This window comes from Mucor velutinosus (assembly GCF_035048745.1).
Source record: "Mucor velutinosus strain NIH1002 chromosome Unknown tig00001564, whole genome shotgun sequence".
NCBI classification, from domain to species: Eukaryota; Fungi; Mucoromycota; class Mucoromycetes; order Mucorales; family Mucoraceae; genus Mucor; species Mucor velutinosus.
Genome location: NW_027041906.1, coordinates 588310 through 612254, shown reverse-complemented (window position 1 = coordinate 612254; position 23945 = coordinate 588310). Strand labels below are relative to the sequence as shown.

General features: G+C 40.6%; 7 protein-coding genes across 7 annotated transcripts; 4 read left to right on the top strand and 3 right to left on the bottom strand.

The window, feature by feature from the left end:
* Window positions 1-224: 224 nt before the first annotated feature.
* ATC70_010477 (uncharacterized protein) lies at window positions 225-2314 on the bottom strand (the record flags this gene model as incomplete). The annotated part of the gene is made up of 3 exons (XM_064829691.1): window positions 225-1330; window positions 1399-1947; window positions 2149-2314. The coding sequence occupies 3 exons, from the start codon at window positions 2312-2314 to the stop codon at window positions 225-227; spliced, it is 1821 nt and encodes a 606-aa protein (XP_064682193.1).
* A 4567-nt stretch (window positions 2315-6881) lies between these two features.
* On the top strand, window positions 6882-8055 carry ATC70_010476 (uncharacterized protein; the record flags this gene model as incomplete). The annotated part of the gene is made up of 2 exons (XM_064829690.1): window positions 6882-7687; window positions 7758-8055. 2 exons carry the CDS (start codon window positions 6882-6884, stop codon window positions 8053-8055), a joined length of 1104 nt encoding a protein of 367 aa, XP_064682192.1.
* A 122-nt stretch (window positions 8056-8177) lies between these two features.
* Window positions 8178-9698, bottom strand: POT1_4 (3-ketoacyl-CoA thiolase with broad chain length specificity; the record flags this gene model as incomplete). The annotated part of the gene is made up of 3 exons (XM_064829689.1): window positions 8178-9270; window positions 9326-9543; window positions 9606-9698. The coding sequence occupies 3 exons, from the start codon at window positions 9696-9698 to the stop codon at window positions 8178-8180; spliced, it is 1404 nt and encodes a 467-aa protein (XP_064682191.1).
* Window positions 9699-9925: 227 nt separating this feature from the next.
* ATC70_010474 (uncharacterized protein) lies at window positions 9926-10838 on the top strand (the record flags this gene model as incomplete). The annotated part of the gene is made up of 2 exons (XM_064829688.1): window positions 9926-10458; window positions 10520-10838. The coding sequence occupies 2 exons, from the start codon at window positions 9926-9928 to the stop codon at window positions 10836-10838; spliced, it is 852 nt and encodes a 283-aa protein (XP_064682190.1).
* A 535-nt stretch (window positions 10839-11373) lies between these two features.
* Window positions 11374-14111, top strand: PPM1 (carboxy methyl transferase for protein phosphatase 2A; the record flags this gene model as incomplete). The annotated part of the gene is made up of 7 exons (XM_064829687.1): window positions 11374-12061; window positions 12121-12224; window positions 12294-12389; window positions 12460-13189; window positions 13240-13314; window positions 13379-13594; window positions 13654-14111. 7 exons carry the CDS (start codon window positions 11374-11376, stop codon window positions 14109-14111), a joined length of 2367 nt encoding a protein of 788 aa, XP_064682189.1.
* A 413-nt stretch (window positions 14112-14524) lies between these two features.
* Window positions 14525-18112, bottom strand: ATC70_010472 (uncharacterized protein; the record flags this gene model as incomplete). Its single annotated transcript, XM_064829686.1, has 3 exons — window positions 14525-16370; window positions 16435-17413; window positions 17473-18112. The coding sequence occupies 3 exons, from the start codon at window positions 18110-18112 to the stop codon at window positions 14525-14527; spliced, it is 3465 nt and encodes a 1154-aa protein (XP_064682188.1).
* A 5509-nt stretch (window positions 18113-23621) lies between these two features.
* Window positions 23622-23918, top strand: SSB1_2 (Heat shock protein ssb1; the record flags this gene model as incomplete). The annotated part of the gene is made up of 2 exons (XM_064829685.1): window positions 23622-23820; window positions 23878-23918. The coding sequence occupies 2 exons, from the start codon at window positions 23622-23624 to the stop codon at window positions 23916-23918; spliced, it is 240 nt and encodes a 79-aa protein (XP_064682187.1).
* Between the last annotated feature and the right edge of the window lie 27 nt (window positions 23919-23945).

The window sequence follows — 23945 nt, the reverse complement described above, 5'->3', positions numbered from 1 at the left end:
CTATATCTCATCATGGTTCATTTCAGCGGTTAACGGGAATGTTTTTATTTATTGAAGTGGCATTTCGTAGAGAGAATAGTAAAAAAAAAGAAAAAGTGCATAAATTTAGAAAGAAGAGAAAAAGATATAATAAACAGATTAGAAAAAATAGAGCGAGAGAGTGCGACAGAGAAAATCTATGTAAAAGTGTAATGATGGAGGTTGTTGGAGTATTAATAGTTGGTTTACTTGAGCATGAGTGGCTCCATTCCGAGTTCCGGTCCAGTTTGCGTATCGTCGTACATGGAGGAAGATGGTGGGAGTGTCATTCCGTTTCGAAACATTGGAACAACGTCTTCACAGGAGGAAAGAGATGTATGGGTATTTGTCAATGGTTGTTGTTGCTGCTGTTGTGGTCTCTGGTAGTAGTAATTGCCGCCATAAAAGCTGCTGGGCTGTTGTGTTTGCTCTTGTTGCATGTCACTGTTGCTGCTGGAGGGTAGTCTGGATTCATCGAATGATGGGGGTCTGCTGTTGTTGGAGGAATTTGCAGATGTGGGAGCATTGCTGTTTGAATAGCCAGGATAATTCGTTGGTGGTGCGTTGGAGATGCCCATGGATTGAAAGAAGTGCGTATTGCTGTCCATAGACTCTGATTTGACATTGCCATTGGTATGCAAAGGGTGGACAGGATTGAGTAGTTGACCAATATGAGGACTAGAAGAGAATCCTGGCTGTGATGCCGTGTCACCTAAATTCATGCCATTGCTATCCTTTAAACGTTGATCATAGATATTGACTTCAGGAATCATGTGTGGATGAACAGAGCTAGATGGTCGGCTACTGATATCTGCTGTAGTCGTCAAATGGGAAGACATCATGTCAAAGCTGTTACGGCCGGCGTTGTATCGAGGCATCGATCCAGATGAGCTAGAGGACATGGAGTAATGTCTTGGCTGTTGTTGTTGTTGTTGTTGCGATGAGAATGATTGTCTAACTGGAGACAACATGGGTGTATTGGGGGATGAAGTCATACTAGATGGTGATGGTAAAGGTGGGAATCCAGTGTTGTTGTTGCTGCTACTACTGTACATGGAAGACATGGGTTGTTGTGTGCCATAGTAAGCAGACAAGTTGTTATTGTTGGTAGGTGTGGCAGATGTCAACTTGTTGTCACTGCTGTCCATGTCCATGCGCTGTGAAAGAGATGAGGCAGAATACATCATTTGTTGAGAGCTGTTGCTCATATCAGGTCTGCCTGCTGCTGACAAACTGCCGTGTGTTTGATAATTGTTTGCTGTGCGAAGGGATCCCATTGACATGCTTCGGAATGGATGGATACGTCTATCATCTAAGGTTTTAGGGATCTATGTGTTAGTATTGTATATATCAACAATCATCTCAACCCTTGCTATTTACTTGTATACGGATTAGCCATGGTATCGACTGGAGATAAAGGATTTCCAATGCTGTTATTCATGCCGCCAGCCAAACTAGCATCTGTCTGATCAAAAGCAGGTTCCACCATGGGAGGTATTCTGAAGTTTTGTTTGACAAGCAAATCTGGAGAGATCTCCAAACTAGCCAATTCAGGAACTGAGGATGGAGTACGCAATTTGTTTGCAATAATGTCATTTGGGAGATAGTACGAGATCAAATGCTGAGCCACGCCGTGGACAATGATAGACATGGTCTTCTTGATGAGACCATCCTTGCGAAAGCGATAGGAATCAGAGAGACTGCCGACCAGCCGGCGCTCACGATTACGGTCAGTCGACATACCAGATGAGACTCCCATAACACTTTGATCTGCACTATAACTACGCTGTCTTGCATCATTGGATGAGGCACTGCTAATTGATAGCTTCTTGTCGCCTGGTACTCTTTTATCCAGCTCACGGTAGATTAGGAAATTTCCAAGGATGCGAGAAGGGCTCCATACAAGGCCATCTGTCCATCGTTTGATGCCTGACAAACTAGTGTTAGTAATAAAGTCGAATAAGGCCATCCTCCTCCTCCTCTGGTATATATTGTAGTCCAGATGTTTCGCATTTATGTGGCCGCATATATACACACACTAAAAACACATTCTCTCTCCCCCCGCTCTTGGATTATTTCATAGTAAAATAATCATGTACAAGATAAACAAACAGAAAATGTATATTTTACCTGATTCACTCTCATCAAACACAAAGACAGAGCCAGATCTAATCATGCGTCTTTCTTTTTCTTGTAGTCTCCTAGAAACTCTTGGTATCAAACCTCTTCTGCATCCCTCAAAGATGAGCAATGCATCCTGAGTCGTTTCGATGTAGCCAAAAAATGTCTCTGCCATAATTTGATGTGTCGTACTTGTGTGTTGAATTTGCCGTATAGAAAAGTAATCAAGGAAATTGAGAAAAACACACTAAAAAGAAGAACAAAAAAAGCAAAAAAGAAAAAAAAAAAAAAAAAGAGAGAGAGAGAGAGAGAGAGAGAGAAGAAACGAAAGCTATTGATAGAAATACTAGGAATATATAGAAAGTGGTTGTACACACATAGAATTGTCGGGTGTAAATTATTTCCCGCCATTTTTCTAACATTGTTCGCACCCAAACTCACTCACACCACACGACACAGAATGCAAGTGTGCTTTTTGTCATTTAGATCCACTTTTTAATGGATAAGGCCTTCTTTTTCGTACATTTGAATGTTCGCTGGCAGGGGTTGGGTAGCGGGAAATTGGGCAAAAGAAGCACTGGGTTTCAATCAAATGACAAAACAAAACTGGTGTGTTCATATATCTCGAAGGATTGGATGATTAAAACATGACATTCTGCTTTCGTTTGTATGAATGTTTGCTATCTGTGTCCAAATGCATGCACAGTGAACACAAGGTTCATCAGATTTAGAGTTTTTTTTTCGTCTTGTTATTTTTTCGGTGCCCCACATTGGCGATATAAAAACTGTCAATTTCAGTAGATTTATCAATCAGTCCCAACATGTCATTTGTACTACTCATCGAGGAATAAATACACACAAACAATCCGCTTCTTTCTTATTCGATGGAATTGTGGCACAGGCCAAGTATAGTAAATGCGATTCATTTGTGATATCAATGTTCCAAATGGGCATGGTTTATGCAGAATGTTCATCATGGATTTCATGGACGATATGGCTCATCATTGCCAAATGTAAGTATATCTTTTCGCTACTACATGGCAGTCATGCCTCTAAGACCTGCGCCTTTAAAGGTCTGTCGCATTATTTGTTCGGTTTTTCGGTGCTAATCTCTTTACGTAATTCTAAATCACGGTGGGATCTTGTATTCATATCGACATCAAACACAGGTACACCTTATCATAGTATTGATTGAGCAGATTAACACAAACGAAAGTGGGGAAGAGCTAGCCACACCAGAAATTAACGGTTTAGAAATTGGAATATTTCAAGAAATGTGGGAGCACAGGTCAGGCAAATGTAAAGAGAATCTCTGGTTTTGCCGAGCACAAGCATTACCCATCGCTTGTCAATTGTCCTCCACCTGAAGATGTCTGGCTCTCCTGATAAATATTTCCTTTCTACTGAGTCATGAAACCCCACAGATACCATGCTGCATAAAGCTGAACTGTAAATCACATCATGCCACTACATATGATACACCATCTTGGTTATGTCCAATCAAATAAGAAATATATTATCCATATTGCAAATGTTATACATCACAACATGATAAAATTTTTATCCCTGAAAACAGTTGATTTTACAAGTATTCTAGTGTGCTGGCATTATTAGATGCAAGACTTCAAATGAAATAGCATGTCTAAAGATAGCACTATGCAGTTTGCAATCTACTTCCCATTGGCTTCAAGAGCATCTGTTATTGCCTTTATAATTAGAAGGGCATTGAGTTTGACAGCCTGCCCCGCCGACCAAAATCGATTCAAACCCAGAATCATAGTCTGTTCTAGATTGGCCAAATTTTGATGGTTTTCGACTCGATTGAACTATTTTAGCAGACTCGACTATATAAAATATGATGATCACCTCATACCTCCTTAAGCTGTCCCTGGTGGTAGGGCGAAGTGGTAGAACTCCCGTATGCCAACGGGAGGATCCCGGTTCAAATCCTGGTGAACGCAAGTTGTTTTGATTTTTTGACGTAGTACTGATGTCCTCGTTTGGTGTTTTGTACTCTATCCATTATCTATATTTTGACGATTTCCGCAAGACTGTATTGGCTCTAGGTGTCGCACCTTAGTAGTAGTAGATTTCTTTCCCAACTTAATTCAAAAAATATCTTATTCCCCTTCTTTGCAGACATTGGGTCCACCAACAGTCTTTTCTATCCCTCAGTATGACATTTAAAGGACTTTAAATAAAACCTGGAGCTCGACTCCCCTACAAAAAAAAAAAAAAAAAAAAATACCTCCTTAAGCTTCTTTGGAGTGCTTTTCAAGGCGCATCCAATGGTACCAGGTAATATAGATGTTCTCCATAAACTTATTGAGCAATTTATGAAAATATGAAATGAGGTTTTTGGCCAAAATGTCGAGATTTTGCATATGAAAGTCTCAAAAATAAAGTTTCAGGAGTTGCTTTGGATCGAGAGAAGCATTTTGAATTAGTAGATGCCATAGTACAAGTCTTGATTTTCAAGATGAAAAACGCGGTCGTTTGATTTTCGATAAAAATCATGAGGCAATCACTCATGGATTTTGGTCGATTTTTGACGATCCCAAAAAATTGTGCAAAGGTATCAGAAAGCAAGTACTAATTGGCAGCAATCGTTTGGTGCTATTCCGGCGGTCTAGAACGGCTTCTAACGCGAGAAATGGCGGCTTAAATGTACTCATTTTTTGCTGTACTAGGCCCATTATTGACTGAAAGGGCTAATATCAATATGCTACTTGCCGGCATATGAAGTTTTTACGTGTATTCGGATGTGCAACATCACATAATAGTCAGATCCACAGATAATAGGAAGGGTTCTCATGTGTAAATAGAGGGTTAGAATAAAAGCAGCAACCTTTTGATATGATGAGCAAGGGCAATCGGTAGCGTGAGCTGCCGCTTGTTCTCACTGAAGCGTAGACATTCTCGTGTACAATAAAAACCAATCGATGTTTAAACAGAAGGTACAACAGCACATCATAAGCAATGTATGCCTACATTGGTACCTGACACAGATTCACAAGCACTGAAATTGTCGAAGCCGCCTCTTACCAATGAGAACGATCTAGCGGCCCAGTCCAGCTGTGAATTCTCCTTCTAGCTCTATCTCTCAAGTTTTATGCGATACAGCAAACTGTTTTGAGTAGCCTTGTAATGTATAAATGGTAGCGACAGATGATACACCACTTCAGTGGCGCCTTATTCCCTTTATCAATATGCTCTTCCTTGGAAGAAGCATAGATAAGAAAAATGTTGCTAGATGTGAGATGGACCCCTGGAACAAGGGCTAAGAACCCAAGTCAGAAATGAAGAAGATACAGAGTACCAAGAAGACCTTGCAAGACGTTCATAGCTATCCAAAACTGAATATAGGACCCAAGAATGTGCTAAATAAGAAGAAGCGTTTTTGTATATATATAACGCGTTATCAGTTGCTGTTGTAGATTTGGACGTAATTCACCATGGATGACAGCCATATAGGCACGATTGACGAAATATAGAGTTGTAGGGCGCTCGCTCTCTGGATTTTATAATTTGAAGCGGTTCATCTGCTTTTCCCGATGATAAATATCTGTATATACGCCATTGGTGGCGTTTGTGCCTGATTTAAAACGCTTTTTCAATAGATCCCAGTGAGGCAACATTGGCCCGACTTGCGAGCCAACATGGAAGGATGTCTCCATACCATCTGATCCAGCATGAAAGAGCTTAGGTAATGCTTCGATTACTTTATATGCAGCTAGCTTGCTATATTCTCTAGCCTGTGCAAAAATGCCCTTTGAGCCAAATGCCATCAGTTATGTGATTGCTTTATTGGAACTGCATAGATTACTAGACATCCCCTGATGTCCAAGCAATGACACTAATTCAAAAGATACTGCCTAATGACCATATCCAAGTTTAGAGTATCGAACAATCTGAGGTTGTCGCTTGGCGTACCGTCATAATGGGATTGACAACGACTATTGCGTCATCGAGCATGCTCATGTACGATAGACATTTGACATGCCAGGCTTATTTTCAATTGCTTGACTCAAGGCTTTTCGTAGCCGAACAAAATTAGTAATGGCTAGCATTGATGGAGCAAAGTATGAACAGCATTGCGCAATGATTGCACACTGTAACTAATAAAATTTAGTTGTTCTCAGCAGGACATGATTACCGAATATCTTGAAAGCAGTACATTGTTGGATAACATGAATGTTCCAATCTCTTTGGCATTTTTTGAGTTCGTCCTGGTGAAGGTATGGATTGCAAGCAAGCGTTATATAAAACATCGGATATCAGTGACATGGCAATTCAGCAATTTGTCATTGTTATCTATTGTTCAACATCAAATCTCAACTTGGTTGGCTTTGATTCTCTCAAAATTTTTATGAAACAAACGAAAAGATCCCACATCCTTGGTAAAAGGTACAGCGTTCAATGACAAGACATTTGATTGATTGCAAATGTCTCTCCTATGGATAGCTTACCTCTGACTAGACATACCGCTGGTCAATGCCTCAATCGTATGGCAATGTGTAACGCTCTGACTCACTACTCTTCCCAATAGGACATGGCGAGTATACAACATGGGATTCCTGTTAAAGCATTGTAATCCGATAGCAAGTTTCATATCGCCTATTGAATACACTTTGCTAATTGGCATATCACCTGTTTTTTTTTCTTTCGAGATCCTTTTAAAAAGATCTGATTGTTCTCTTTTGAGTTTCTCTTTATTTTCCATCTTTCCTTACTACACTAGCATGTCTAAGGTATATTCTGCTCAAGAAGTGGCGAAACACAACCACGAAAAGTCTCTGTGGGTCATATTCAATGACAGGGTGTATGATGTAACTGACTTCTCCAAGGACCATCCAGGTGGAGATGATGTTGTTCTCGAGTATGCCGGCAAGGATATCACAGAGGTCATGTCGGACAAGCTCTTGCATGACCACTCTGAGGCTGCCTTTGACATGATGGACGATTACTTGATTGGTACGCTGGAAGGCAGTGATGTAAGTATTGGCCCTGTCAGACATTTAGAGGGATTGCGTGCAAGCCTTCATCGTAGACGTGTGGGTTTATTGGAGAAGGAGGTGGAGTACAAGACATATAAACAGGAGGACTTCTTTCCCACTGTCACCGATACGAAAGCTGATATCAAGATCCATCAATTTCTGGATCTCAACAAACCTTTGGTGCCTCAAATGCTGACCATGAAGTTTACCAAGGAGCATTACCTGGAGCAGGTCCACAAGCCTCGCTATTTGAACAGACCTGCTGAATTCTTTGGTATCTCCTGGTTGGAGCCTCTTTCAAAGACGGTTTGGTGGGTAGTGCCTACTATCTGGTTGCCCTATGTCATTTACAACGTTTTCAAATCTCTCGGTTACGGCAACACATTGGCCACAGTGTCCTTTTTCTTCTTTGGCATGTTCATTTGGACGTTCCTCGAGTACGGCCTCCATCGATTTTTGTTTCATTATGATGACCGCATGCCTGAAAATCAGCTAATGTTCTTGCTGCACTTTGTTCTCCATGGATTCCATCACTACTTGCCAATGGACAGGTAAGCCAGCGATTTGCATTAATCATGGCGCCACTTTTTTAACGTTTTCCGTGTAACGCGATCAATTTAGATTAAGACTTGTTGTGCCACCTACTTTATTTGTTGTTTTGGCTTACCCCTGGATCTCTTTGGCTCATATGCTGTTTCCTCCTATGACGGCTTACGGTGTTGTTGCTGGAGGCATGTTTGGCTACATTTGCTATGATATGACACATTATTACGTCCACCACGCCAAGGTCATTTCATTCCATTTTACCGAGATGAAAAAGTACCATTTGGCCCATCATTACAAGGACTTTGAAGCTGGCTATGGCATTACCTCCAAGCTTTGGGATTACGTCTTTAAGACTGTTTTAACTTACAACTAATTTATATACTTTCGCTCATTCGCGTTTTTCTTTCTTGCTTTTCATTTCATAATTTATTAAAGACATACATTTTTCATTGCATACACACACTCTGCTTTATAAAAAAAAAAAGACGACTTTATTTAACGCCTCTTGTTACCCTTATTGCTATTTCCACCCTTATACTTTCTCTTTCCTTGGGCACCACCCCGTTCCTCTTGGTCCACATCAGCATCATCGTCATCATCCTCGTTTCTACGACCACCACGCTTTGACTTTTTACCGTTCTCTGTCTCCTTCAATTCTATTGTTGCGATACGTTGTGCTTCATCCACACGCTCTTGTAGCATCATCACTTCATCCTTCTCGACAGGGAAAGCATCTAACTTGCGCTCCAAATCCTTCTCGATACGTTGAATCAATTCCACATCGTATTGTGTGACAAAGGTGACGGATTTGCCAGATCGACCAGCTCTAGCAGTACGACCGACACGATGGATATAATCTTTGGAGGACTGAGGTACATCATAGTTGATCACAACATCCACCATGGGGATATCAATACCTCTACTAGCGACATCCGTGGCAACCAAAATGTTGCGAGTACCTGCTTTGAATTTGTTGAGTGCGCCTAAACGTTTGGCCTGAGGCAATTGGCCGTGAAGTGGGACAGCTGCAAAGCCCAAGTTTCTCAACATGATAGCGATCTTTTGAGTGTCATGGCAGGTACGTGTGAAGATAATGGTGGAGTTGCCGGCAAGTTCGTTCAAAAGGTACACCATGTAGCAATCCTTGTGTTTTAATGGGAAGAAGAGGTAGTATTGTAGGAGAGTTTTAACGGTCGAGTACTTGGTGGCGACTTCCACTTTGACAGGCTTGTGTAAACTGGCTCTTTGAAGCTTGGCCACCTTGGTTGTCATAGTAGCAGAGAACAAGAATGTGTTACGCTCGCGAGGGATCACCTTTAAAATTTGATCAATCTTGGGTCCAAAATCCATGTCCAACAAACGATCTGCCTCATCCATGACGAGATACTTGAGGTTCTTCAAACTGAATCCCTTTGTGTTTTCCAAATGGTCTTGAAGACGACCCGGTGTACAGACAATGATGTGAGGGCGCTTGGAGAGGGCAATTGATTGAGACATCATATCCATACCACCAACAATAACTGCGGAACGGACACCGATGACTGAACCGAGTGATTCAAATGTCTCTGCAATTTGGTAAGCCAATTCTCTGTGAAATGTGGATGAGTTACTGCCGTACCATCTGGACATACTTGATGACTTACCTTGTAGGAGCTAAAACACAAGCAAAGAAGGCTTGAGGATTGTCCCACAGTCTCTGAATGATGGGAATGGCAAAGGCTGCAGTTTTACCAGAACCAGTTTGAGCAAGACCGATGATATCACGGCCTTCGATAGCCCAAGGAATAGACTCTCTTTGGATTTCTGTAGGATGCTTGAACTTCATTTTCTCACAAGCTTCGCACAATTGAGAAGAGACACCCTGTATATGTCAGTCGGTTGTTAGTGAATCTACAGTTACATTGGCATGGATAGAATTCTTACAAGATCAGCAAAGGTAGTATCCTCCAATTTTTTCTTTTGCAATGCTTCCATATCAACGCTAGGTTGGGCTTCTTTTTCAGCGGCTTTGGACATGATCTAGTATCAAACAAAAAATGTCAAGATGAAGGGTGGAAAAAAATCAGCCTGTAGAATTTTCTCGAGAAATTATAAAGTACAAATCTGATTCCATCAAGCCACCACAATAGAATGCTCTGGGATGATAAACAGTCTTTCAAGGTGACCGTCGGCATACCTGAGTATGGCAACATTGATGGATATTGTTTGCAGTTTTTTTCTGCATAGTCAACGTTGAATCCACCATGTCAGAAATCGACACCAAAAAGAAGCAAACCTCTGCTGACGATTTTGAGGACGACTTTGTCGAGGAAGAAGCCATCATTTACTCTGACAATGAGGCTGCTATCTCTGATGATGAAGGAGCATCTGCCCCCTTAAAGAGAAAGCCTGAAGCTGTCAACCAGGACAATGCTGAAGAACCACAAAAGAAAAAGAAGAAGAAGCAACCTAAAAAGAAGAAAGGACCCATCAATCCCTTTGATACCATCAACATTTGGCAGGAAGATGCCACTGTACAAGCCGAGTACTTGCAAGATCGTCAAAAGCTGGCCTTACCAAAACTATCAGCAGTCGAATTGGAGGAGCAAACCTTACCAGAATCACAGCTTGTTAACAATGAGAATTTCAAACAAGAGCATACATTGGAAGCATTACCCAACTATGTCAAATTTGGTGTAGCTGGTCATAAGAAGCTGGCAAAGAAGCCTACTGTGCTCGCTAGCCCAGTCGCCTTGATCGTTACTCACTCTGCCATCCGTGCTGTCGATTTATGTCGGTAAGTTGGATTCTGTTTGTTTTATTTTTCTGCCATGTCGACTGATTGTATGATTCGACAGTGCATTGAAGGAATTTGCCTCTACAGCAAAGATTGCTAAATTATTCGCCAAACACTTCAAGATTGAGGATCAAATCTGGTTTTTGGAGCATGAATCCATTCATATGGGCGTTGGTACACCTAACCGACTTCAGGCACTTGTAGAGCAAGGACATTTGAAACTGGATAATCTAGAACTGCTCGTCATTGATACTGAGAGAAATCCCAAGAAATTCAACATTTTCGACCTCCAAGAAGTGCGAACTGATCTGTTCCAATTTCTCGGTAAACACATTTCTCCTTTAATGAAGAATGGCAAAACAAAGATTGGTTTGTTTTAAGCTGCAACATGTACATTTCCTCCTCCTCCTTCTCCTCAATATCACATATCGCCTTCCCTTCACACATGCTAGAAAATACATGAAGGAATAAATATGTCATTTCACATAAGAAATGCGGTAACCTAAAATGCAATTTGCATGACCTGGTCTATATCTATTGTATGAATGACGAATGTTGCTAGTAATTTTCTAGGCCAAACCGCCTAGTTCCGTTTACCCTTTTTGAGATGAATTTTTCCTTTTCCAAGCTTTTTACCCCACAGTGCTGTTGCCGTTAACTTGTTTATGATAAACGATACCAGCAGAGGCAAAAAAAAAACCTTGATACAATCATAACCCTAAAGCCTAATTTTCTGCTTCGGTAATTCAATGTAAGAACGTGTTCTGCTGTAGTTTCCATCAATGAAGCTACCCCCCCGCTCATTGCAAGTGTTTATACAACTTCTTTCTTTCCATCATTCCTCTTTATGGCACCTGTATCATATTGACAAATATCGAATCACGACGTCATTGAAACTCAAATTTGTCTTTATAAATGCCCTTGAAAGCGAAACCTGCATCTTCTTCTTCTTCTTTTGCCTCCATCTCTGGTTCATCCACTACGACCATCATCAATACCTCGCCTCGCACTGAAAAGTCCTTTCTCAAACGTAGATTTTCGGCGCAGAAAATGTTAGCCAAAGCTAAAGATACCACCAAATCTCTTGTCCATGAGGTGCTGGACAAACGCAGCAGTTTAGAGTCAAAGCGCTCAGCGCATGAGGATGACCAAATACCAAACAACAACCCATCATCCAATTCATTGGTATCTCAAAAGAGGGCAAGTGCAAAGGAAGACAACGAAACTGACAGTGATGCGACATCCAGCAGCCATAAGAAATCAATGCTACGTACATTGTCATCTCGACCCAAACACTACAGCCTTCCCATTAAGCGACCCTTTGTCATCAAAAGAAACACATCGACCAGAAGCCTAGAATCGCTAACTTCCAATTCAATGGCAACAGACACAACGGTATCCTCCTTGGTAGTAGCAACGACTGATAATGCGGATCCCGAATCCATGAACCCAGCGGCAGCGGCAGAGGCAGATATCCTTAATGGACAGGAAAGGCCCGGTAGTTTTGCCACTGCTTGTGATTTCCGATTGGCGAACGATAAACGAAACGAGGAATTTCACGCGCTATTCAAGAGTGTACCAGAAAAGGACATGCTTATTCAAGGTACAGCCAACAAACAAATTACACACAAAGAGTCTAGATTTATTCATTATTCGTGATAGACTACAAATGTGCGCTTCAAAAGGAGATTTTGCTGCAGGGACATCTCTACGTCTCTGAAAACCATGTCTGCTTTAAATCAAACATCTTTGGATGGGTCACCAATGTAAGTTGTCTCTTGTTTATCGCAAGAAATGGATGTATATGTATATTGATCTACTTGTGAAACATGTAGCTTGTGATCAATCTTACTGAAATCACTCGAGTGGAAAAGCGAATGACAGCCAAAATCATTCCAAATGGCATTCTTATTGCTACTAATACTTCTACAGTAAGTCCCTATATATATATATATACAAGGCCATATCAAGGCAACCAGTTGACATGTTTCATACAAATAGCACATTTTTGCCTCTTTTCTATCGCGTGATCAAGCATATGATCAAATCATCAAACTCTGGGACCTCAAAAAGAGGGTATCGTCCGTGATATTACCTGCCGATTCACCTCTAAATCGATCCAACTCTTACGACGACGATGAAGAAGAGACGGACGATGAGGGCAGCGTGCCTTCCATGGATTCAGCCATCATACTCCATACACCTCCCCTATTGATTACTGACCATGATTCCGTCTTGCATCATGAAGATTTCGCAAGTGATACCCTCACCAGCAGCAAACCATCTTCTTCTCCTTCTCCTCCACCTCCTGTATCCAGTAGCACAACAGCCGTGAATTCATCGTCAGCCATTTCAGCCGAGGAACCTGCATCTACTACTGGCATGACAAACAATGGGTCTGCAATTACCAGTATGAACAAATCTCTCTATACCAATACCCTCAAACAGCAATCTCGTCCACGATCTGCTTCTGACACGTATACGGGTCGAGAACGACGTAATGTTACCATTGAGCCCAAACTGGAGTCTGGTCCCAAGCGTGAAATTCGTCAAGACGATGCATTGACGCCTATCAAAAAGACAAGAGTGTGTCCATGTACAGTGAAAGGCGAGCAGTACTTTCACATTGCCCTGAACGAAACGTACAAAGGCACTGTGGAAGCAGTATTTAAATTACTATTTGATAGTGAATTTATCAAGGACTTTTTGGAAAAGTATGAAAACTTTGAAGGTAGGAATATGACGGCCATACCATTGATAGAATACTAAGCAGTCAGACAGATGTGCAGCTTGGTCATTGGAAGCATGGCGTTCGCGAGGTTACCGGCAAACGCAAAATCAAAAGTGCCACAATGGGTAAATTGTATAAACAGCGCATTATATCATTGTATCATGTTTTAATTTATGCTTTTTATTACAGGCACGAAAATCGTGAAAACTGTATTTCAGGAAAAACGAATCCACCGTAAATACCCCTACTATTGCTGTGTCACTGCCAGAAAGTCAATGCCAGACATGCCAATGGGCGCTGTATACTCTATCCAGTCTCGCACATGTATCACCCGAGTCAACAAGGAGAAGGTGCACGTTTTGGTTACCTTCCAGGTGGTATTTTCGAAAAGTGGATTAGTGAGCTGTAAGTAGATTGTTCTCTAGGATGTAGATTGAGCAGATTTTGACTAGATTTCATTATAGCCATCATTGAAAAGAACGCTGCTGATGATCAACTCAGACTGTATACACATCTCAACTCCATCTTGAACAAGCCTGATTTAATACGTGAGATTGTCAAGGATGAACACATTCTGGAAGCATTGCAAATGATCGAGCCAAAGCCGAAAACGAAGAATGACACACCAAATGCATTGCGGAAACAATCTGCATTGAATCGAATCTGCTCTCCTAAACTCAAGGACTTTATCTACATTGGCTTCTTTTTGGTTGTATTGACACACTGTGTGCTGGCTTTACGATTGCATCGTATCACACATCGTTTGGAACAAGTTCAGCGCAATAGCAAGCCACTCAAACCACAAAGTGACTCAAAATGGCTCAATTACAAAATGAACAATGTGCATCACAGACTCGACCAGTTGAAAGGAGAAGTGCAAGACTTTGATCAGCGCATATTGAAACTAAAACCTACTGTCTAAATAGAGATCATTTCATGTACATACAATATTACTTTATCAATTTTACATATTACTAAATAAATTAGCCATCCATCAGCCCTCATTTCTGTTGTTTTGAAAACTCCACCATTGTGTAGTATATGACATTTAGCACTTATTACATTAAGCTTAAGACGCTACTAGCATCATCATCAGTTCAACGGAATAAGCAAAGCATAAATTTACCCCTGAACGGAGCTGAAAATCAAAATCGAAATTAAGCATGCAATACAAATCAAAAAGGGAAATGGCACATGAAGACCTATTATTTACTATAAAGACATGAAAAGAGAAACAGAATAAATGCTATATTGGGGTTTTTTTTTGTATACAAAGAAAGAGAGAAGGGGGGGGGGAATGCTTTTTAAAAATAAATATGATAAATGAAAAACTGTTTAAGAAAGACCTCGAAGAATTTCCAATGCTTTTTCTGAGCGACGAACGAGCAGAGCGCTATTGTCTTTCTTAACGCCGACTGACTCATGTTCTTCATCAAATTCAGAGCATTCACAAGCAGAGTCAATCTCATCAATCTGACTGGAAACATAAGCACCCAAGCGACTCAGACGCTCAACAATAGCTTGATTTGTGCGCAATCCATCCAGTGAGTGGCGACGAATCATGCGACGCAAATGTAGACTAGCGTTACGGACTTGCTCAGTCATGGTGTTCTCCCAGACATCGCGGTCCTTGCTGTCAGCGGCTAATACAGGCGCTAAGCGCCATGCAGAAATCCAGGCTTCCAGACCAGTTACATGAGTGACAAATTCAGCAAGTGCCAATACAGAGCTTTCAAGATCATGGTCGTGTTCCACCTTCTTTTGATAGCGACGCTTGGTAGAGCTGTCCTTGTTAAGATTCACCATCTTCTTGATTTGAGTCTTGATTTGCTCTGCCTTCCAAAGCTCTTCAATACCACGACGACGTTGTTCTTCACCCTTTTGTTTAAGCAAGTAGGCGCCGACCAGAATGTGAATCATGCTCTTTTTGATTAATTCATCCAATTGGTTCATACGATCCTTATGACAAACAATGTCGGCTCCAGTGATTTCTCTAGACACAAGAGAGCGAGGTACCTTCTCAACCAAAGTCTTGAGCAACTTCTCGGCAGCCTTGGTATCGCTCTTCCAGAGAGCATCCACAGTAGCACCAACAGCAGCGAGCCAGTGAGCCAAGCGATGGTAATCACCAAAGCGGTTGTCGCTCTCCATGGCAGGGTCGGTGATATCCATCAACTGAGTAAATGCGGTTTCACGTTCACTCTCCTCGGCAACCATTGCAGCTGTAAGAGGCTTGGCAGTGACAGAGATGACAAGACGACCAAACTGTGTTTGCAAATTATCAAGCAAATGAAGCGTAGAAAGGATACCAACGGGCACAAGAACAGGCGCTGTCATAGATAGCGAGAGACCACGAGCTTCGGCTTTACCAAAGTGTTCGATTTGTTGGTTCATGACTTCTAATGTTTCATTCCAAGCGCGAGAAGCAAGCATCACCTCCATTCGATCCTCGCCGTCGTCTTCATGACAGTCAAAAATAAGAGCACGCATCAATGGGTCGTCTTCAAGGCCAGACTCATACATGGACAAGCGCCAAAAGTAGCGAGAAAGCATTTCAGACAGGCCATGATGGGGAATAACAAGAGCCATTTGCAAGGCAGTGGTGGCGTATACTCGGGAACGAGATTGCTCGACATACTCGTTGTCATCATCTTCCATCAGTTCAATGAGATTGAGCATGTGGAAGCAGGAGTAGAGCATGGAGGAGCGAGTGACATTGGGGTTGCCACCGAGGCATTCAACCTCGTTTAGCTTGATCCATTTACAAGCTTGGACCCATTGTTCCTGAGGCGTCAGGTCCTTGTCATCATACAATATTTCATAGCCGAGCCAATGACGACTGACAAAACGAGCAATTTCTTTACCAAGGGTAATGTAGAAACCAAGAGTGCTTTTGTGGTTTTGAGGAAGAACTGATGGCTTTTGAGACTTTGAGATTTCATCGTTTTCCAGGGACTTCACCAGGATGCTGTAGATTTGCATGCATTTTTGGTCGCCAGGCGTCAATGAAGTGACATGAGAAGCAATGTTTCCGTTGAGCGACGACTTGTTTTCAGGAGACGCAGTTCTAGATTTCTTGTTGACTCTCTTGACTTTGAAACCATAAGAAAGCCAAAACCTCAAGACAGGGAAAAACAATTGAACAAGGCAGACGGCAAACATGGTAGACCGCAAAGCGGACCTAACGAGAGAAACACATTAGCTTCATAAAATTTATAGTGGGATTTCATAAAAACAAGACTTACCAGCCATCATGGAGAGGGAACAATGTAGAGAGGAACGAGTTGTCAGAGCTTGAGTTGGAGGCAAAGATGCTATCAGCGGTACGAGAAATGTGGTTGTGGTTCTCAAACTGTTCCTTGGAGGTGGGGCCCGCAGAGAGAGGAGAAGCAGAGAAGAAGCTGATGGCCATAAACACGGCCATGAAAACACGATTAGCAACATTAGTATTGTTGCCTTGTTGCTGGTGTTGCTGCTGAATCATATCATGCAATTGTTGCTGACGCTGTTTCTTTGCTGGATTGACAGTAGGAGGTGTCAGTGGGTCAGCAGAATTGGAGGAAGAACAAGACTCATATTCATTCTCTGGAGTTTCGGGATGGCGAGATCTCTTTCTGCTGTTAGATTTGCGTTGCTGTTGCTGTTTATGCTTTTGCATAGCACGCTCTTGTAGTAGTTGTCGTTGGAATTCTTGCTCGCGTTGCATCTTTTGCATACGATAGCGGCTCAATACGTCATGCCCACCAGGCAACTGACCAAGAAGATGTTGCAGTGTGGCATTCTCTTGTCGCAAGTCATCCCCTGTGCGCTTCAAATGCAAGATGTACTCGGTAGCTTTGCGGAGAATAGTAGCCTTATTCAGCTTGGTAGCAATGGCGACACCATCGAGGTATTCTTCGCCATCTTCATCGTCTTCATCATCTTCGTTATTAGTAGCACGATGGCTTCTCTTGTTGCCAGTGCGAGAGTCTTTCACCTTGGCGTAAAGCAAGGCAGGAACAGCATTTTTCAGCTCCGTGATACGGTCATTGATATTGTTTCGATAGCGACGTTCAATCGCGTTGTGCGCAGTCTTCTTTTGTTGAGGCATTGGCAGTTGAGCAACATTAGCAGCATTGACAGTAGAAGCAGGGGCTGTATTGTTGTTCAAATTGGTTCCTATAGCAGCAGCAGCAGCGGCTGCAACATTAGGATTCAGTTCAGTACTAGATGGCTTTTGTTTATCTAGAGGAATTTAGTTAGTTTTTTGTTGAAATGTGTCTCGTTAGCAAGCTTTCTCATACCTTCAACAGGAGAAGTAGCTTGTTGCTGTTGCTGTGTGGTGGTTTGGACGAGACTGTGCTGATGTGGTTGTGGCTGAACTCTGAAATTCATAGGAGCAAAGATGTTATGTTTCGGTGAATGCAAGGGAGTTTCCAATGGTGTAGTATTGCATGTGGAGATGGGAGAGCGATGATATAAAGTATGCTGTTCAGGGCTACCAAAAGGCGAAATGATAGACTGCATGGCTTCACTGCTCGGAGAAGTAAATGCTACATGCTCTGGACTAGTGTATTCAAGTTTGATGTCTGTGGCATCTGGAGGCGCCGTCCAATGGCTGCTGGAGCTACTGCTCATAGTTTGAGGTGAGGATGGTAGATTTAAACTATTGGTGTTACATAGCTGTTGATCAATAGACTGAAGTGGGTTCTGATTATACTGTTGAACAAAGGCATTTTGATTGTAATGTGTAGTGTTGTTATTGACAGGCGGCAAATAATTTTCAAAATCTTCCCATGCTGCCATTTCATGCTGTATGGCCAGTTGAGCTTGTTGTTGTAACTCTACATCAAACTGAGATAAAGACAGATAAGGTGCATTGTCATCGTTGTTTGATGTGGGCAATTTATGCTGTTGAGCTGGAAGACTAGCGAATGCTTCCATTATACAGTTTGAAAGAAATGAAAAAAGTTTATAATGAAAATGAGGGGTTAAACAAAAGAAAGAGGTAAAAGGGTTGAGCATCCTTTTTTTTTTCTTTATTATTATCATTTTTTTTTTTTTACAAAGGTTTCGAATATACATCGGAAGCAAGGTTTGTGGGCTGATTTTTTTGGATTTTTCTTTTTTTACACTTCCATTTTCCTTAAAAGATATGGGCCGTATATATACACTTGTCTTGCTGAGTTCACCCAGATTCAATTTATAACGTATATTGCTGTACTCGTTATTCATGTATATACAATCACTGGACATCTGATCTGTATATCGCAGCGGCGCAGAGCAGTCGAGACTCATGTTATTTTACATGGTAACTGTACATTGTATAAATCAGATCAGGAAATCCCAAAAAATATTCTTCAATGTTTCAGAAATTAGGACATTTACCACATTCAGCAAGGAAATTCTCCTTAAATAAACAGATCCACCCAGTTGCCATAGCAACAAATTGTTTTTACTGAATGCTTCTTGACTGTACAAGCCCATCTGCAACATCACAGTAAAATACAATAGTTTATTGTCAATTAAAACCGTTTACACCACATATACTAGACCCCCAAAAGCTGATTCAAATGATTTGCCGGGCCAAACACTGTTGCAATCACACGCATTATAGCCGGAAGCTCGGTTTCAAGCCTGAATTAGTTTGGTAATTATTCGGCATTGTGATTAATTCATCATGATGGTTACCCAATCGTAGTTTATACGATTTACCTTGATTGTGTCACTCTGAGTCTCATGCTTTGTAAGAATTGAATGGCTAGAGAGTGCCACCATGCAGTGATATTCAGTATTAGCTAATCTTTTCTTTTTGCAAATTTGCTATATTTTGAGTCTCGAAAACTTTCCAATTTTCTAATAGATTGTGTATTAAGTCCCAAGATAAACAATTGCCTACACGTTGACGTAAATAACATGATAATTCTGACAAAAGATTACATGTACATGACATTCATAATAGCAAAACTGTTGGATAGATTGTTCATTACCGCCAGTGTATTTTGAAATAGATTATAATGTGATAAAGCGTCAGTACTGCTATGCCCCAGATTTCTTTTCTTCTTTTGAAAAGATAAACTACTGATCAACATGATCCCCAAATACAAGTGAAATTTCCTTTCTGAGTGGTCCCATCAAATTTCGCATCGCCTTTCACAGTTGCTCTAATTGCAGCACAGGCATCTTGCACAGAACTGTTGAATTCAATTAGCCTCTTACAAAACATCCAATAGCTTGAACGTTTCTGCAATTGTGTATCGTAGATCAGTTTATGAATATCTTTTGACAAAGGTTGAAGTAGATACACCCGACAGAAAAGTCCATAGCTTATTATCATATTGCTCATCAACAGAAATTATATAAGTCAAAACTTCTTCTATTGCGGGCCTGTTGCCACGACTTGAAACGGGCTTGATTAAGTAAAGTGCCTGCAAGCTTCTTAGATCATTCGATTATGTATATTCTCATTTAACTTATTAAAAAGCAGCAGCTGTTGTCTAGCATAAAGCTAATGCTTTGATTTATTACTTGTCACCAAGCACTGCTACGACTGACTTGATTTATGATGTAATTGTTCAGTATAGATTACCAAGAAGCTACCAAGAGATGATATTCTGTCCGCAAAATATAGTATTGCAATGAGTCTAATTTCTGACTGAATGATGCAAGTAGCAATCCGTGGTATTGATACTTTGAATTGCATCAAATTATGTTCTTTCCACGAAAAGAATGTATTTTTATACGATGGAATCACTGGATTGTCCACACATTGCACGTCGCTTATTTTAGATCTGCTATATGCACATGTGCTGGAGAAGATGATAGTATATATTTATAGTACTATCTGTTTAATAATATAAATCATGCAATGCTTTATTGCGTTTCTTTTAGACATAGCGTGTAACAGCACTGGCAAAATGACATGATTTTTTTTTTAGCACAACGAGCGATTAAACGCTACACTTGTATATAACATCTGAAGCCTAATGTGTGGTAAAGCATAACACCCCACAAAAGTGAAATGTGTGGTAGATCTATGTTTAATGGCTGGGAACTTATACTGAAAACGCTTGATTCGTGAGATATTCAGCATGACATTTTTTAGCGAAGAGAATCTGTAGTGTATCTTAAATTGAAAGGCTTAATGAAGTAGAATGAAACAAGCTGCCGCCATCTAGTCTTGGAAGCATGCCCCACCAACATGTCTAGAATCCATCAATTACCTGAAATTAGCAGCCTATTAAGGAGACCATAGTACACTACGAGGTCAACACCGACCACACATTTGGCTGGCGAACATTTTCGAGCTGTCATCGGCCCATCAGTTAAGATCCACGAGTTTGCATTTGTTTGACAGCATTACACCCTGCACCCTTCGACCGCTTTAACATGTCATTTTTCAAGTAGTCGTTGTTTTTGTATTATAGCAAACTTATATAGAATTGAAATACGCATCGAATGGTATTTCCCTTGATAGTTATTCAACATGTTGCATTCAGATAGGCAAGCGTTTCACGTTTTTTTGCAAGTTTTCAAAGGATAATATCTAGTACTAGGCCTTTACTAACTTATTTGTAACATTTTTCATTGTGTAAATCCAAAAGGCACCTATTGCTTGATATCTCATCAGAAGCTGTATCGTTAGATTTTGTAAATCAACAATGCCCAATAGGTCAGCTCCAGCCAAAATTGTTCAAAATTGACCGATCAAGCTTAAATTATACTACAGTGGAGCATACAACAGCAATCTCGTTGTGCGTTGCTATCAGTCCATTCAGGCTCTAATTTTTTTTACTACACTTGGACGCCGTATGGACGTTCCTGTGCTTTTGTTAAAGAAAAACGTGTTTTGCCGTTGTACCCTACAGTTTGTGGATTCAAAAGTCGATGTTTGAGAAAATATCGTAATACGCATCCAAACGATTTTGTAAGCAAACACAAGGAAGCAAAGTTTAACTGGTGGAGATAAAGCTTAGCTGAATTGGCAATTGTACTCAGCGATAATACTGTCGAAACACTGGCTTCATATATTATTGGCTTACTACTTTACACTTTACACTCTTAATTACTTGATGATCATAAACATATAAGACTGAAATATGTTGCAGAATAATGATATTGGAGCAACTTCTTAGTGGAAATATTATATTGGAAATGCATACTTCATGAGATAATCAACATTGGAGATGCTATTTTTAAGCGGGGGAATATACATACTTTAAATTGGAAAAGTTATTATTCTTGAATAAAGCAAGCTACAGTTGTCTAGTCTCAACAGCAAGTTTCTTGTATCTATTGATAACTTGAAACCAGCAAGTTAATATGGCCCTTTTCGTTCGCTCCGATTTTTAAAATGCTCGGTCAAATTCATCCTTGTGTCGTGTACACACAGAAGGCCAACGGAGCTTCAGTTTCTATTGTTCTGAATGATGATTCATGGGATTCCGAAATCTATTGACATTAAAATTACGCGTTTCTTGTTAGTAAATACCCCTTCAAACTTATATAAAACCTGTAGAGAATTTAAAGGAAAATACAATGGTATTTATATCAAGTCTCTGGTGTACATTGTTCACCTAATAATTGGTACGATTTTTTTTTCCTGTCATCAAAACATTTTGTTCAGCATTACTAAACATTGTAGACCAAAAAAATTCCTATCAAATGAGCTATCGCTTGAAGCTCTGGCATAACTCTATCATGAAATATTGACAATCATGTCCTGACCAAAAAATCGTCACCAGATTTTTTGCTTGCTATCACACGTAGATTCTGAAGAAAAATCAATGATTTTGCATGACACCCTTTTTTGACCATATTTCGACAAATACTCACTGGATTCGCACAAAACAAAGACCATTCGATAGCTGTACGTTATATCTAGTATAATATAAGAGTTTTAAGTACCAGATGTGCGTTCCCTTCATAACTTTGCTCAAAATCGTATATTTCATGAGCTACAAGCAGGGGATAATCAAAACTTTCTTTATTCATCTATAATAACCATATTATCATATAGGAAATTGAAAAAGAAACAGAACCTATTAAGCTTTAAGCTCATGTTCACTTAGTAAAATTAACCGGTACGGCCCTTTGAAATTTGTCCATTTTCACTCTTTTTCCTCATTACTCATCCACATCCTTCTCAGCAAGCCCAAATATAACATTCCCTAATCAACCAAAGTACCCTCTACAACTTTTACTAAACATACAGCCATCATTTATATAATATTCAAATGTCTTTTATTAATAGCATCTGTCCATAATTTGCACAGTTCAAAAATCACACTTTCCTCAACCACATCTCTTCCTATCTAAAATCCAATTATACCATCGTTTTCTATGAAAAATTCGTTATAATAACTTGCTAATTTCAAAGCTCGAATTTCAAAATCGAATTTCAGAGAAATCGAAAGAGAAATAAAAGGCCCACAGAGAAAAGCCGCTCGCGATGATTCCAAGGTATAGCCCCTACGACAACTCAACCGGCTTACAAGTCATACTGGACTGCCTTAACGACTGGTCTTGGCTACGAGATGAGATGAAACTCTGATTTCTAGTTTCATAATGTACGTTTTATCAAGGCTGTTCTATCTGCACATGCATAGAGCATTATCAAAATACGGCTACTACTTCTTACACTAATTGCATGTGTATATTTGGAAATTGAGGCATGTTGAAAGACGACACTCAATCTGGAGACATTTGTATTAAAAAAAAAAAGCGGATGGTTATTCAACGAAGGCTCAATTGGCAAATCTTTGTTTACAACGAGCTGTACAGTAGAAGCATAATATAAGGTGGCTGCAAGGACATCGGCATATCCAAAGTCAGGACAGTTGATGTAACTTTATCAGCTTTTTCTGTGCTGAAAAACGCTATGGTGCTTAGGATTTGAAGACTGAACCTTAGAAGCTTTGGTGGTATACGGTCGTCAAAGTGAGAGCTGATGTTCTTATTGAAGTCCTTTAGCTGTCGATGCCACAAGGAAGTAGAATGTGAATCTATACTGATACTGCGGCATTTCCTTTGTATACCTGTAACGGCAGATATCCTACGTCTAGCCCAAGATGCAAATCTTTATTCAGTTGATGAGCGGAGGGACGTTTCTGGTAGTTGATTTGACGTGCTTTGTGAAATAGTGAAATGTCAAACACGTTGCAGCATACTGCAATCAGGAACGAAACACCAACAATCATAGCTCTGACTTTGGTGGATTACGGTCCCCCAATGTTCATTCGCTTATAGTGCTTGTGAAAATGGCGCGAAACTAAAAGATTAAAGCCTCCATGTACATCTCCATGAGCAAACACCTTTATATATTCTGATCGCTTCGCTTGTGGGTGGGCTGATAGTTTGCATGAACGTAAGCGCATTGGCAATCCTGGGTTTAAAAGGATCATTTCGACACAGACTTCCTCTTTTTTCCTTTTTGTCAAAACCATTCTACAATATGGATTCTACTGCACCCATCACATCGCCTATTCAAGACCCATCCAGCGTCAAGAAAGAAGATTGCTTACCTTGCAGACTCAGTGGTGGAGCAGTTGGTTTAGGTGTTGGTTACTTTTCATTACGCAAAGCTATGCAGCTTCAGAAAGCAGGTGCTGGCAATCCCAATAAAGCAGTTGCTTTAGGTGTTACAGGTGTCAGTAAGTATAAGATCCATCACGTACATTCATAGAACGCCATTTATCTTCATATACTAGTGTTTGCATCGGCTGGACTCTACCGACTCTTCTTTTATTGATCGTAATAAAGCCACTTTATTACTACT